Genomic DNA, 15,923 nt, shown 5'->3' on the forward strand with positions numbered 1-15,923 from the left:
GTCAAGAAGGCAGTCAGAGAGTGCACAAATGAGTACTGGAACAGTCCAGCAAGCTTCTGACACCGGAAACATTAGGACAATGTACTATGGAATTAGGAAAGCAATCGGTCCAAGCGTCAACAAGACAGCCCCTCTAAATTCAAGTCGGGTGAAACAATCCCTGACCAATCCAAACAACTTGAGAGGTGGGCTGAATATTACATCGAGCTGTATTCCACGGAAAACGCTGTAAGCGATGCTGCCTTGGATGCAATTGAACGTCTCCCTACCATGGCGGAGCTAGACCAACCTCCAACTCTAGAGGAATTATCGGAGATGATAGACAGATTACCATCAGCGAAAGCACAAGGAAAAGACTGTATTCCAGCAGAAGTCTGCTGAACCCACTTCACACGTTCTTGCTTCAATGCTGGGAAGAAGGCTTCGTACCACAAGACATTAGGAATGCTAACATCATCACCCTTTACAAGAATAAAGAAGATCGCAGCGACTGCAAAAATTACCTTGGCATTTCACTGCTAAACATACATAGTTGGAAAACTGTTTGCACGCATCCTGTTGCAGACTACAACTGCTCGCTGAGAAGGTATACCCATAGTCCCAGTGTGACTTTCGCTCCAAACGATCCACTGTTGACATGATATTCCCCCTCCGCCAACTACAAGAGAAGTGTAGTGAACATAATCAACCACTCTACTTGGCGTTCGTTGATCTGACCAAGGCGTTCGATTTGACCAGCAGAGACGGTCTCTTCAAGATGTTGCCTTTGATCGGTTGCCCACCAAATCTCCTCGGGTTAGTACAATCCTTTCGTGACGGTATGATGAGCACAGTTCAATTTGACGGCAATATGTCATAGGAGTTCGGAGTGAAGAGGGGTGTCAAGCAAGGTTGAGTTCTACCCCTTACACTCTTCGGCATCTTCTTTGCCTTACTCCTGAAGCATGCATTCAAGTCTTCGACCGATGGCATCTACCCGCACATGAGATCAGATGGGCGCATCTTCAATGCTACACGATTACGCTCTAAGACCAATATACGTTCAGTTACCATCTGAAACCTTCTGTTTGCTGATAATGCTGCCATAGCACCCCACACAGAAAAAAAGCTTCAAAGACAAATTTCCAGATGCCTGCCATCTCTTTAATCTCCCCATCAGTCAAAAGAAAACTCATATTATGGGTCAGAACACAGCAGTCCCTCCCTCAGTTACACTCAATGGAGAAAAGCTGGAAGTTGTCAATCAATTCCAGTACTTTGGCTCAACTTCTACCCACAACCACTCACTATATGTAGAGATCAGTATACGCATAGGCAAAGCCACAACTACTTTTTCCAAACTTAATAAGAAAGTGTGGGAAAACCAGCATAACGAGACTCCTACCAAAATGAACGTATACATAATGTGCGTCATCAGCACCCCTCTGTATGTCAGTGAATCATATACCACCTCTTCGTCACAAGAGCGGTCCTGTAGACACTTATTACAAACAGAGAGTAGAAATAATTTACCTATCTTGATTTTTTATGAATGGTGGGTTGTTCAATAGGCAAGGAAATCCGACTGTATGATACAAATAGGGGGATTTGGTTCTGAAGTGAGATAGCCTTCAAAGGGGGAACCCCTACACTATAACACTGGTACTTTTGTCCTGCGACATGGCCTGTTTCCCAGCTAGCTTGCACCTAGCTAGCTGCAAAGTCGATCGGGATCGAAATAACGTTTAACATTCGGGATCGGCATTTCTACATTCATCGATGATGAAATGTGGGTACTGTAGTGTAGTAATATGTACTACAGTGTACGAGTAACGACAGATTAGATAGGTAATTTGTCCTGTACTTGGAAACATTTTTAAAATAGTCTTTTTCTGTGTTTACGCTGATTGTGGTACTGTTGGAGACTGGTAGGCGGACAAGTAAGTTAGTAAGTAATGAAACAATACTGTAATTTTTGAAAATCATATCGGTACTCTCGCACCACTTTCTGGCACGGGGGCAGAGTCCGTTTAAATTGGAAAAATTTGCAACATTTTGGTGGGAAATTAGGAAAATCAACATTCATAAAAACTCACCCCCCCCCCTTTTTTGTTATCAACAGACTGATCAACTCGTGGGTAGTTGTCAGGTCTAGTCCAAAGACTGTTTCTACTTACGTAGCTACTTATAGCTACTTATAGCTACATAGGTATTTAAACCTACTCCAGGTAGCTATTTTTACCTACTTTTTCCTTTACTTGCACTTTGTGGCCAAATGCTGAAACGGCGCAATATGGTGTACAACGTACCAAATTTCTTGATTCATTTACACTGACGATGAACAGGTTGGGAACACTTCCCCTATAGTGAGATATTCTTGCTAAAACACGATTATCCCTCTCTAGCGAGAGTAAATATATCCCGTACAACCAAGAAAAACACCCGTAGAGTACATCTCTTCGTGTTTCATGTGAAAAAGTGCTAAAATGTCTGATACTTCTGCAAATATATTAATCAAAACAAAAACACTCATGTGTATTGGATGTCAGACTGCTTCCTTCTTACGCAGTAACTTTGATATGCAATTTCTTGACTGTGTTGTCAATTTCATAGAAACAATTCACGTCATGTTGAGTGTGTGTCGCACTTATTTAGCGATGCATGGGATTTGTCATTATTTTCGATAAAGACGCCAAAACATCTGTTTATGGTAATGTTTACTTTCTCGCTAAAGAGGGTAATCGCGTTTTAGCAAGAATGTCTCGCTATAGGGGAAGTGTTCCAACCTGATGAATACCACAATAATATTGGACAAAAAATTATTACTTTTTAACCTTTCAAATTTGCATCAATAACTACACCCAGTTCCATTTTCTAGGAGCTTAGGATCAAAGCTACGTGATAAGAAGTCTAGAATGTCTTACAAATTTCTATTAATTTTAAAGTTTACCGTCATGCATTTTCACAATAAAGGTTTTTGCATCAATTTTTTATACATTTTCTCTACATTCTCCACCCTCATAAAGTATTCAAATTTACACTCCAAATTTTGCCATGCTATGATGCACATGCACAACATGATACATAAAATGACTGACCTGTTTAAAAGATGTGCCTTAATTATTATTTATCTATATTTTTAAAAACAGGTAAAAGTAGATAGAAGTAGCTACTATAAGTAGGTTTAAATACCTAGGTAGCTATTAATAGCTACGTAGATAGAAATAGTCTTTGGACTGGACCTGGTTATAAATCCGAGATTCCTTCGACTCTTACCCCCGCTTGTGACATGTAAGAGTCAGAGGAATCTTGGATTATTTCATTAGAGAAGTCACTGCATAGCTGGACTTGGTTATTAATTCGAGATTCCTTCGACTCTTACCCCGCTTGTGACATGTAAGAGTCAGAGGAATCTCGGATTATCTCATTAGAGAAGTCACTGCATAGCTTACATTCACTTCTCTTTACAAACCTCCATGTTTTTATGCTGGAAAAGTAAGTGCCGGAACTGGTGACAGTTTACGCTTTGACAGACATTTCGACTCAAATAATGTATGCCTGGATTTCCGTTATAGACTAGTTATTTCCACAACTTTCGGCCTTCCTAATTGAAGACCTATGTACAGATAAGCATACATAATTTAGAATGCTCAAATAGAAATTGATGTGATGTAGGAGCCTAAAGATATATGAAAATAACAGAGAAGTGGATTTAGAAGAACACCCGTTATTCTCTAAGTTGAACTTACCAATTAATTTTTCTTTAGACAGAAAATCATTGACTAGATGGCAACCAGACGATCAAGGCTTCAAATCAAGCCCAACATTGGACCAAAAGTTGGGACAAAGTCTGACAATGAAAAACCAAAAGAGAAAGTGAAAGAGAAAATGCCAGACCCCATTAAAAGCCCCACTCGCACTATCTCCAGTCTGATCAAAAGTCCAGACTCAGAACCCAAAGAAAATAAAAAGCCGGAAAAGAACTTGGAGGAGGTTAAAGTTGGATCAGACATTGAAGTGGAGGATGCAACTAAAAGTGTTAAAGGACAAAAACCTCAGTATACAGCACTAAGAGCGAAGATCAAGGCGAAGCCTAATCTGAATCTTGCTGGCAAACCCAAAAGGTAGGATTAGTTGTACTGTGGAATGCTTACAGTTCATGGGAGCTCAATTTTCATTACATTTCATTGGTTATCCTTTCCCACAAATTTAAAACCTCAATGAATCCTTATCCTTAAAATAAAACCCCATGCAAACTTTAAAATACACAAAAATTTATCCCCACAAATTTAAATGATTCCAAAGCATGCAAGTACAATCGTATGATAGATTTTAACAACTCTTCATACATTTGATATCGCCTGTATTGGCTGGGAGGCTTCCAGAATTGATCTTTAATTGAATTAAAAATATCTCCTATTAGGAGTGAAAACATTTTGAAGTCACAAGGTCAAAGGTTAAACTGGACATACATATATAGTAAGACGTCTGATCTATATCTTGCTTGATAGATATGAAACTTGGTACATTTATTCTACCTAAGGAGCAAATGACCCCTATTGATTTTGAGGTCACAACAGCAAAGGTCAAGGGAAAAACTTCTTTGAGCATAGGAAGATATTGTTAGTGTCTTGACAAACATCACTGGTTCCCTCTAAGAAGTAGATGTCCCCTATTGATTTTGAGGTCAAAGGTTGAGGATCAAACTGGACATAGTAAGATATTGTTTGCTTGATATCTTGAGAATCCTTTGCTTGACAGACATCAAATTTGGTATACTGGTTCCCCCTAAGAAGTCAATGTACCCAATTTATTTTTAAGTCACAAAGTGAAAGGTCATGACTCAAATGACTTATTCAGAAGTGTCTGGTTAGTATGTTATGGTTTCCTGACTGCTAACACTATCAGTACAGACATTCTAAATTTAAAGATGATCCTTTTAAGTATTGCCACACAGGGGGCATATGTATTTCTGGGGGGAAAAAGTCTTGTTTAGAGAATTACTACTGACCTTCCAGGCTATTTTAAAGACTGTCTAAATAATTGGAAAAATTAGTACTCAATGTTGAATGATGGATTGATAAATTATATATATGACTATTACATTTTATCACCAATATTTTCTACAGTGTTTTAAGTATTATATTGCAGTGGTGTAATGGTTAAAGGTCATTGATATCGATATAAATGACACCCACTGATGCACAAAAAGCAAGCATTGTTCTGACTCCCCTTCTGTATTTCTTATGATTTCAGAGAATAATTGTCATAGATTCACTGTTTTCAACCACCAAAGTGTGATGAATACATTTCAGTTTTGAAAATACATATATTCTGACATACATATATCATTTGTGAAACTGAAGATAATATTAGATTTAAACAATTGGTATAAATCTTTCACAAAGTAAAATTGTCATTGTTTTCAATATTAAAAGTAAAAATTTTGCTGATTGACTTTTTTTATTGCTTCATATTTCAAAAAGATGTCAATTAAAAATCCCCTGGAAATGACAGTCTTCTGCATTTTGGAGGCCAATCTTCTGCATTTTGGAGGGCAGTCTCCTGCATTTTGGAGGGCAGTCTCCTGTATTAAATACAAAATTGTATCACATGTATTATTCGTTGATTCAAATTTCTAAAGTATGCATTTAATCAGTCGATGCAATTTCTTCATTTCAGAACAACAGAAGAACCGTTACCAAAATGTCCCTCATCCCCGCTGAAATCGCCTCGTCCTAATATTCCACCAGTCAGCCTCAAATCCCCTGTGCCACGACCCAGCCTCCCACCATGGTATGATATCAGTAACAGTCGATCAAGTGAAGAAAATGGTGATCTGAAAACAAAGACATGTCATACGATAATTCATTTTCAGATATCAAATGTATGTTAAATAAATTGTTTGGTATCAGTTGAAAGTATGTGCTGCATGTGCAGAAACTGTTCCTGTCTATAGTGTTGTACCTTTCATTCCACAGCCCCTCTCCTGTAAAGCATATGCCAAAACCAGAAATGAAAATAGCTAAAGCAACAGAAGACTTGGAAGAAAAGACTGAGAAAGTCAAACAGGTAGACTGCTGTTCAGAAGAAAAGGAACATTTGATAAAAATTCTAAATCAGATAAAATGTTGTCAGCTTTTAAATGTAGACATTTGCTTTTTGTATTTTGTATTGTGAGGATGTTTGAATGCAAGCTGTATTATATAGGTTTGTTATGACTTTGCAGGTCAGGAGGCATACAAAAGTTGACATTTCAAAGGATGCTCCTCTTGACAGAACCTCCATGAAAATGTCAGATCTCATATTCTGGAATCCCAATAGGAATTTCATGCCGTAAGTTTGTAAATAATACCCAGACATAATACAGATGTATGTTATCTGAAAGAAAAAAACAAGAAGAATGATAGATTTTATGTAACATAAAAAAGAGATATAACTTGAAGGAAAGAAATGCCATTGTAGGGACCAGAAAAAACCAGAGAAATCCATTCAGAGTGTTAACAAAGACATCGAGCCCACTGTGAACCCGCTGTTACAGGCCAGCAAGGAGGAGATCCAGGTGGATGAGCCGGAGGAGGAGGAGGAGGAAGATGAAGCCATGCCGGTGCCTCAGGTTAAAATTGGACCAGACGGCAACCTCATCATAAACGAAGAAAGGTAAAACAGATATAATTTTACTGACTTAACTGTTGAAGGAATGTGTTATACCACCGATTATACAAGAAATATATTTTGTACATGTTTATATGACACATCAGTAAGAAAATGAAGATTCAGGTGAGCAATGCGTCTTGTGGTCACCTTGTTAGAATGCACAGGTACTTAAAATAGCAATATTTATATTTTAGGAATTTTACACTGTTGCTAGTATGTTATTATGATAATAGTAATGATAAGAAAAGATTCATATAGCTCTGTATGTGATAAAATGTCACTCTAGACGATTTACAGACATTGGGAAACATTATAAGAAAATTTACATGATATACATTATTTAAAAACAACATCAGCAAATAAAAATCTTCAAAAAAGATCGATATAGTTGCCCTTAAAAATTAAAATGTGTTAACTTAAAATTAGTTGTAATAATATGGATAAGATATACGCCTGTTCTTCTTAGCAAGTCCACCAAAGTGAAATTAAAAAAAAAATGATATTAAAAGTTGCAGGCAAGCTAATCTATAAAGGTGTGTTTTCAAATCTTTTCTAAAATATTGGATTGATTTAGAGTATCAGATGTGCACAGGAAGGCTGTTCCAAAAACTTGCAGCAGTTATGATCATTTTCAAAATATGAATGAACAGAAATCATACTTCAACCCGCCAATTCTTAGATGTAATACAGTAGATTTAGCAGTATGAAGTCATTATTGTCGACTTTATAACCTGATCTCTACTTAACAGAATTAACCTCTACAGTAAATTTATGCATTTATAAAGAGAGAATTTGCCAACAAATTATGACATTATGTGTATCTTGTACAGTCCAAGCGAATAATGCCATCTGTTACACACTTAAATAACCCCCACACACAAACCCCAGTCCCCAGTGCATGCATTTAAACCTGAGGAAATTACCAGGAAATAATCCATGAATGTGTCGCCATTGAGTTGTGTATATACAGATTACTTGTGTACAAGTAGTGGCTAAGGGATGTGATTTGACAATAAAAATATGATAGCTCAGTTTGTAAACCCTTATGTTTCTAGACTCAATCTTGGAAGTGAAAGCATGTCTGTAATTAAAAGAGAGGATTTTGTAAAGTAATTGTTACAAGTAATGTAATAGGAGGACAATAGAAAAGGTGTTCTAAATCATACTAGTAGCCAGTTGTTCTTTGGACTAAGCTTGCTACTTCTGACACTTATAGTAACAAATAGAAAATTTGTAAATTTTGTGCTGATAGCGCTGATTCATGATAAATAGTCATTGTTCTACAGGTGCGTTAAACTCTGAATCTCTAAGTACACCTGCAATATTTGTTCAAAATGTTAAAGGAAATTCAATCAGTGCAGCATATTTTAACTTTGATCTCTCAAATTGTACTCAGAAACTGTCAAAATCAATTTATTTTTGAATTTTTTGCTAGATTTGTACACAACAGCTTTACAGACTAAAACACTTTTACATGTATTGTATTGTCATTTGTACAGTCTTGTGGTAAACACCTTTACATGTATTGTATTGTCATTTGTACAGTCTTGTGGTAAACACCAAGAAGTCAGTTTTAGAGGAGGAGACCGAGACTATTGATGAGACCGAGAACATGACCACCTACGCTAGCTTCAGAAAACCTCGGACTCGACAATTGTGGTCAAACAAAGGTAAGGATTCCCCAGAGAAACGGTCAGATCTTATTAGGTCATCCGAGTTACTCAGGTGACCTATTGCAATTGCCTTGCGTCCGTCGTCGTGCATTAACAATTGAACATTTTTTACTCCTTGATAACTACCATTCCAATTCTTTTCAAATTTGGTTGAAAGGATCTTTTGAACAAGGGGGACATGAATTGTAATTTTCAGGACTTCTGCACTTGGAGCCTTAGGGGCGGGGCAAAATCTATCCGAAATTGGCCAATTTTCAAAAACTTTCTTCTCTAGAATCACACATGTTTAAAAAAAAAAACTAAATGCATAGTGATATAGAGCAGGAAGGCCTCTACCAAAATTATAACTTTCAGTATGCCCAGAGTAGAGGTTGACTCCAGGGTGGGACCAAACTTGGTATACATATTGTATATGTGCAAAACATAAAAATCTGTTATGCTATTGATACTAAATTGAAACTAAATGGATATTTAGAAGGAGTAGGTACTCCTTTACCAAAAATGTAAATTTCATGATCCTAAGGGGTAAGGGTTTGGTTTCAGGGTGGTGCCAAAATTATTTTAATGATTTGAAGGGCTTCTTTAAGTTTGCTGATACTGTATAAAATCTAAATGCATATTTAGAAATAGCAGAAAATGATGTACAATAAAATTAGAATTTTGCAACCCCAGGATTTTAACTCTAGGATGGATCTAAATTAGTCATATTGTTTATGTTAATTCATATATTATATAATATATTATGTAAAGCCTTTCATCAATATATGCACTTTTAAGGGCATTGAAGTTTTAAGGTATTCAATGTATAATGACCATATTTCATATCTAATAAATGGATGATGGAATATTTGTAATCATGGTATCATTTTGAAGGGTCCATCAAATGAAAATAATCCACCATAGGAATTTTCAAAATGTTGTTTACTGTCTGATTTATTGCACCTAAAATTTAACATTGAAGTATATGGGAAAAGCATGTTTTATTACAATATTTTAAAAACAAGTTATATTTTCATAATTATCTCCTGGTAGAAAGTTACATATACTTTCTTTTTATGAAAATATGAAATAAAATTAATCATTGACCATACACATTTTTAGAAAATTAGATTTTTCTTATTTTTACAAAGGGCAGACAACTCTTCCAAAAAGTTTTAAGTGCAAAAAGGTCAGCTTCTAATCATTTACCAGTCATGTGAATTTCATCTGCTTCACTTTCATTATTATTTAATAATAAACTTTTATGTTGATCTAAATCCTTCAAAATTGTTCATTATCCTTTCATTATACATGGAATACCTTAAGTACACATCTTGTTTTATACTCAGGATTTGACATTTACTTTTCTGAGCACTAGACCAGTCGGGCTACTTCAAATGATATTTACTAGACCCGACCTTACATCCACTAGCCCTGACACACTTTCCAGAGAAAAGAAACCCTGATGGTTTCTCCATATTTAAGTACTCAATTCAAATGACAAACGTTAAGTTTAAACTAAAATGTACCTAATTGTCTCAAAAACATCTTTAGTCTTGTCATTCAATTTGATGCTTTTATTTTCAAACGCATTTACTGTTTCTTTAAATTCTACTCGGCACGGAAATTCTTTGGTCTTTTGTTAGAATAAAATGACCTTAACCGCTTTTTTAAAATTTCTTTTTCATAAGCCCTAATTTGTTTCTTCCCAACCTACTCCTTTTTTTTCTCAGAACATCCTTCCTTGAGGACGAGAAGTCGAGACATTCCCGCACGTGTCAACAACGAAAAATGGCTATAAGTTAAAAATAAGATATCTTATGGTTTAAAATAAAGTTTCTTGTTTATTTTTTCAACACGACCAGTCGGACTAGTAAATCGACATTTTACCCGACCGGACCTATCAGTTAGTAGACTCGGTCGGTCGGACGTGCCTTAGTGTCAAACCCTGATACTGTTGCTGAATATTAGAATTTAGCTTAGATTTTCAGAACAGGAATTTTTTTCTAGATTTCATAGCCCATGGGACTAGTGATACTTTTAGCTAGTACTCAGGTGACTGACAAGACTTGTGGGCCTCTTGTTATATACACATATCATATTCTATCATGGCTATTGTAAACCTCCAAATATATGATATTCCATAATAAACTACATACGTCAACATTATTTATTGGCAGAAAAATTATGACCTCAGTATTGTTAATTATTCTATGTAATATGCCAGTTTTGAGATAAGAGTGCTTCTGTCTAGGAGGTGTTTTTAGTGGAACTTTGAATATCAAAGTGGACCTACAGTCAGTGAGGAAGTTAGCTGCAGAATTGTAGCTCTCAGAAAAAATATTGAGACAGGTCAGAGAGCTACAGATCCACTCCTTATAAAAACCTTCGATTTACGGCACACACAAAAATGCGCACGGTTGAGGCCTGGTATCGTTGTATTCTTGTATTGCCATCTCATAAATTTAATATAAAAAAATTCCTAACATATTTGCTAACTATACTTGTGTCCAAACATACCTTTAGATATTCATTAGAGTTCCATATAACACGAAAATTCACCGCTTCAAGTGATTTCGTTTGAAATGAAATATGAATTGAACTTAATTTTATCAGTGTAGCAAATATCGCTTCTGGAGGTTATAAAACTTTTTTGAGCACGTTTTCAACCTCAAACTCCGTGCTCTAAATCGTACTTGTACTCAAAAGTGAAGGTTAAAAAACTTTTATAAAATCATTCTCGCACTCAAATGGAGTACATGCGCAAGATTTTTCAAGTATGTTTCAAAACTTGCTAAGAGTTGTTCTCAAAACAAACATGGCTGGAATGAGTATGGTAAAAAGTCATAACCTCCAGGTCTGAATAGCAACACTGATCAATCTTTAGAATTTAATCAGCTCTTAAAATCTTGAACTCTTCATCATTATACTTGTTAAAGTGTAAAATATGTTTTGTGTGTTGTAGAAACAGAAAAGTTCTATTATGCACTGAGTTCTATTGGTACGGATTTCACTCTAATGTTGAAAGTATTTCCCAACAAGACCAGGACGGATCTGAAGGTAAGTGTGTCTTGCAAATTTTGTTATCTAGATTTAGTTATTTTGAAAATAGGAGTAGATTATTGATTTAGCACAATGTTTATGTTTATTATCTCTACACAACATGAAGGTGTATCAAAAATGTACACTGTTTTACGAAATCGATCGGAATAATGATTGTTGATACGCCATCGTTATTAACATTTGTCCTGGACCCCATTTTCTTGTGGCAGCCTCTATCAATGCAAGATAACTGACTCAGGTTCCCCATTTAACACTCCCAACCCTAATTTTGCTCTTGAAGTGTAATATACAAATGCTTTATGTACAGTGTAGCTATTAGAAATTTCATCATGGATTTGATTGTTAGTTATGCTCTGGTTTAGTTATGAGTAATTATGTTGAAGATTGATATATATATATATATATATATATATATGTGTGTGTGTACATGTATTTCTAATACCCAAAATTAAATTCAATGCAGAAAAAATTTCTGAAGGAAGACAGAGAAAATAGATGGAAGATTGAAAGAGCATTGAGTAAGTTATGATTTTATCATAAATGTATGTTTCATAAGATGAACATATATGATTCATATCTGATACAGTGTATTTAGAATTTCAACAGTATTTCTTTGTAGAAAAGGAAAACTGGAACATTTCTAGTTTAGGAAACTATTCAGTTTCATAATTTATTTGCTTTAGAAATGAAGTGAATTTAACATAAAATATTTTGCTTTGTTCTTTTAAAAAACAAAATTGTGATAAATCAATAGGCTCACAGGGCAAGGAAATTGATAATAAACATGTGACCTAAAATATTTTAGCAATATTGAATTTCAAAAAAGTGAATTTTCAAATTGAATTTCAGAAGAGAGAAATCCATTTGATATGGATGTGTTTAAAAAGTTGGATGATCTGGTTGAAGAAGAGAAGCGAGAAAAGGAGAAGATAAAGAAAACAAAAGAAAGAAAGGTGGAATCGGTAAAGGTGATATCATCTTCTCAGTCATCCACGCCAATTAGAAGAAGCAAACGGAAACCCACAAAAAAAGCAACAGGTAAAAAGTTGATATGATGCATCAGTTACTTAGGTATGATTTGGTTGTCTATATATTGTTAGATATGTCTATATATCGTTAGATATGTCTATATATCGTTAGATATGTCTATATATTGTTAGTATTGACCACCCTGTGTCAGCTTCACACTTTAAGGGGAAAAGTTTAACCATGGCTATATCTTTTGAACCAAGGGGGACTGGGATTTGATATGCCTCATGACCAGGCCTTTCAATTGGTACCAAGACCAGTGACCTAATTTGGACTTGAACTTAATTTTGTAAAACTTTTTAAACCAAGGGAGATATTGCATTGATATTTCACATATAGATTCCTCATGATCTGGCTTTTGTTTGGTACCAAGACTTTTGACCTGGTGACCTAGATAGGACTTTGACCTACTTTTCAAAAAACTATAACCGTGGCTATATTTTTTTTATGAAGGGGGATAGGATAAGTAGAGTGTTGCTTGCCGGTGAGCTCTGTTGTCTTATGACGACTTCTGTGTAAGTTGTAGTGCATCAGTTATTTAAATATGTAAGGGTACATCAGTTATCTATAGGTATGTCGCTGTGTATTAATCATCTAGGTATGTCACTGTACATTAATCATCTAGGTATGTCACTGTACATTAATCATCTAGGTATGGTGTGGTTTATCAGTTATCTGTAGGTATGTCACTGTACATTAATCATCTAGGTATGTCACTGTACATTAATCATCTAGGTATGTCACTGTACATTAATCATCTAGGTATGGTGTGGTGCATCAGTTATAAAGGTACCACATTAAAGTTGAGGGATATTAAAATAAAAATAAGTATATTCTTACCCATTTTCATTTCAACAGTATGAGGTCTTTCGAACTGTTCATTGGCAATACTTTTGTAACACTGGACTAAAGTCAAACTTATCACCTTGAAATTTATTAATTTTGTAACACTGGACTAAAGTTGAACTTCTCACCTTGAAATTTATTCCTGTATTTCCAGTCTTACTGTCAGATGTTTATTATGGTGAATTTTCTGTTTAGGTCAATACTTTGACTACAGTAATGAGGACTTTGAGGAGGATGAAGATGATTTTGTTGAAGCTAAGCCTACATCTCCGAAGACTCCTAAATGGTAAGTATGAGTATGAAAAAGAGGATTTCTTGCTGCATGCTTTTTTGGACACCCAAGTCACTTATGTGGCTTATCACAAGTGGTAGTTGTCCGGGGCCAGCCATTGTGCATTGACGTTTTAACATTTCAACATTTTTTGAAGTACGTCATTGCCATATTTCATCCAATTTGGTGTATACTTAATGACTTTGTTGGAGTAAGGAGGAATAAAATAGTCACTGCACATCTGGGCTCTGTGGAGTGGGGTCAAAACCTTAAAAACTTAGAAATCTTTTTAAAAAATCTGACCAAGAATGCCTTTACCATTAGGAAGAGGAAGACCTCTTGATTTTTTTTCAGCTCTGTTCCTATGGCGTTATGAGACTTTTGAGTTTTTGAGATAATAGCACTTTCTATGGCACACAATAACCTGAGATTATCTGAGTAGATTTTCATAGAATTTAAAGAATTGCTCTAATTAGGAAGAGAAAACCCGTCAATTTTCTGATTTATTGGTTGTGTCATTACGGAGTAATGGGACTTATATTTTAAAAAATATTTTAATTAAATTAAATGACATTCTATGGCACGTAATATTTTAAATCCTGAAGAAAAAAAATAAAATAAGGGTGGATGCACCAACCATGCCAATTCAACTACCCAACCAGACACAAGTTTAGTGGTAGAGCACTTGACGAATTCGTTCATTGTGGAGCCCTTCTGATTCATTTTCTAGTTAAAGTAGTGCTATTCTTTATACACAGAATTTATTTTGGGAGTTGGAAGTTTGCAAAGTGCATGCTTGAGCACCCATTAAACTCTTCTCTTTTTTTTTTGGTAAGAAAGGTATTTCATCATCAGGAATAGTTTCATAAAAGTTCTTATGATTTTTATTTTACAGGACAAGTAAGAAAGCTGAACAAGAAGCGAAGACACTTGAGGATTTGATGTCTGGACAGTTCAGTGCTCTAGACCAGTCTGAGATTTTACAGGCCATCGGGGACTCTGAAAACGTGAACAACGGACAGGGGCCAATAATTTTGGTCTATAACAAACCTGAAGACCCTGCAGGAGAAACTGTAATCCATGTCTACAGATTACAGCCTCAGTTCTCTCACTTAGCAGCAAATAATGGCGGACAACCCATTATCTTGGATGGAAACAATTTACAATTGTTTGGAGATGATGGACAGAACTCTCCGAGTGGCGTGACGATGAAGGATGCTGATTTATCCAACATAAACGGTGTCTCTGGGTTACCTGCCCAGTTTTTGGTGTCGGACTCTGATCAGATTCTGGACATCTCAGAACACCATGAATCTAGTGAACCTCAAGTGTTCATTCCACAAAATGTCATGACACTTGCCCAGGGCAGTTCTCATCAAGTGACCTTACAATCTCAGCAATTTCCCATGTCTGAACCAAGGTCAAGTGTAGTGAACTGTGTAAGTGAATCTTTGTCCACGCAAGTTGAAGCAGAACTGCGAAATATGGACACCACCCCAGTAACAGAACTGAAGAATATGGACTTCAACTCAGTAAACTTAGTATTTCAAGAAAATGTGAATTATCAACCTGCATCTGAAACAACGGAGACTGTGGAATGGGGAACAAAGGTGGAAAATTCTACAGAACAGCGAGTTTGTGTGGAACAGGTTTCCACCATTATAGATGTAAATATTGTGAAGGATGATACATAGTATGTACTTGCACTTAACTAAGGATAGATATTAAATTGTCTATGTACCCGTATACACATGTATACTTGAAAACGTGTAATAAATTCTTTTGACACACAACAAAACTAGGTACCATAGTTCTTGGTTTTTGTGTCAATGTCATTTCAAGATCACAACCATTTCATACCAGAGGATCTTGTCCAGAATTCCAGGATAGCAGACGCTAGTTTTATCTTCTAGTGGTTTATTAAAAATTTTGCCATAAGTGCAGGATAATTAAACACTCTGTATGAGGAATATATTTAAATATCTATTTGCAAAGCAGAACAAATAAACATTAGAAAACTCTACAAGATATGAGATAGGTTGAATTTCCTCTGACAATTAAAGAATTTTGCACATCAATAGCTTTTTTTCTGTCAAAGTTCATACAAGAGTACTGGTGTTATAATGTTCATAATGACATACGATAAAGTAGGGGTACCATTTAACCTCAGAGAAAATGATTCCACCAACAATAATAACCCCCCCCCCCCCCTTATTTTAGCATATACCATTGCAACTGTAATCTCCATGACCCACATGTTACTTAACTTAAGAATAAACTTGAACAATAATGTAAATCTACATATTGGAAATACAAACTTGAATATTAAGATAAAAAATGCTTATAATATTACACTACTAAACCATGCGAGTCAATGCATTTTTGTGAGTCCAGAGGTGACAGAGACTCGGTTGGGAAATTCTGCG

General features: G+C 35.6%; 1 protein-coding gene across 3 annotated transcripts; it reads left to right on the forward strand.

Annotated features, from left to right (window-relative positions):
* Nucleotides 1-1,729: 1,729 nt before the first annotated feature.
* Nucleotides 1,730-15,295, forward strand: LOC125647636 (transcription factor TFIIIB component B'' homolog). 3 transcript variants are annotated; one of them, XM_048874390.2, is made up of 12 exons: nt 1,730-1,827; nt 3,747-4,103; nt 5,662-5,775; nt 5,961-6,051; nt 6,209-6,315; nt 6,445-6,639; nt 8,182-8,306; nt 11,254-11,348; nt 11,815-11,869; nt 12,201-12,389; nt 13,422-13,512; nt 14,393-15,295. In XM_048874390.2, the coding sequence occupies exons 2-12, from the start codon at nt 3,766-3,768 to the stop codon at nt 15,189-15,191; spliced, it is 2,199 nt and encodes a 732-aa protein (XP_048730347.2). In that variant the 5' UTR covers nt 1,730-1,827; nt 3,747-3,765; the 3' UTR covers nt 15,192-15,295. The 3 variants fall into 3 exon arrangements, with proteins under 3 accessions (XP_048730347.2, XP_048730344.2, XP_048730345.2); XM_048874387.2 differs by having other exon boundaries at nt 1,736-1,927; XM_048874388.2 differs by having other exon boundaries at nt 1,750-1,919.
* The last annotated feature ends 628 nt before the right edge of the window (nt 15,296-15,923 follow it).

This window comes from Ostrea edulis, chromosome 6, assembly GCF_947568905.1.
Source record: "Ostrea edulis chromosome 6, xbOstEdul1.1, whole genome shotgun sequence".
Lineage (NCBI taxonomy): Eukaryota > Metazoa > Mollusca > Bivalvia > Ostreida > Ostreidae > Ostrea > Ostrea edulis.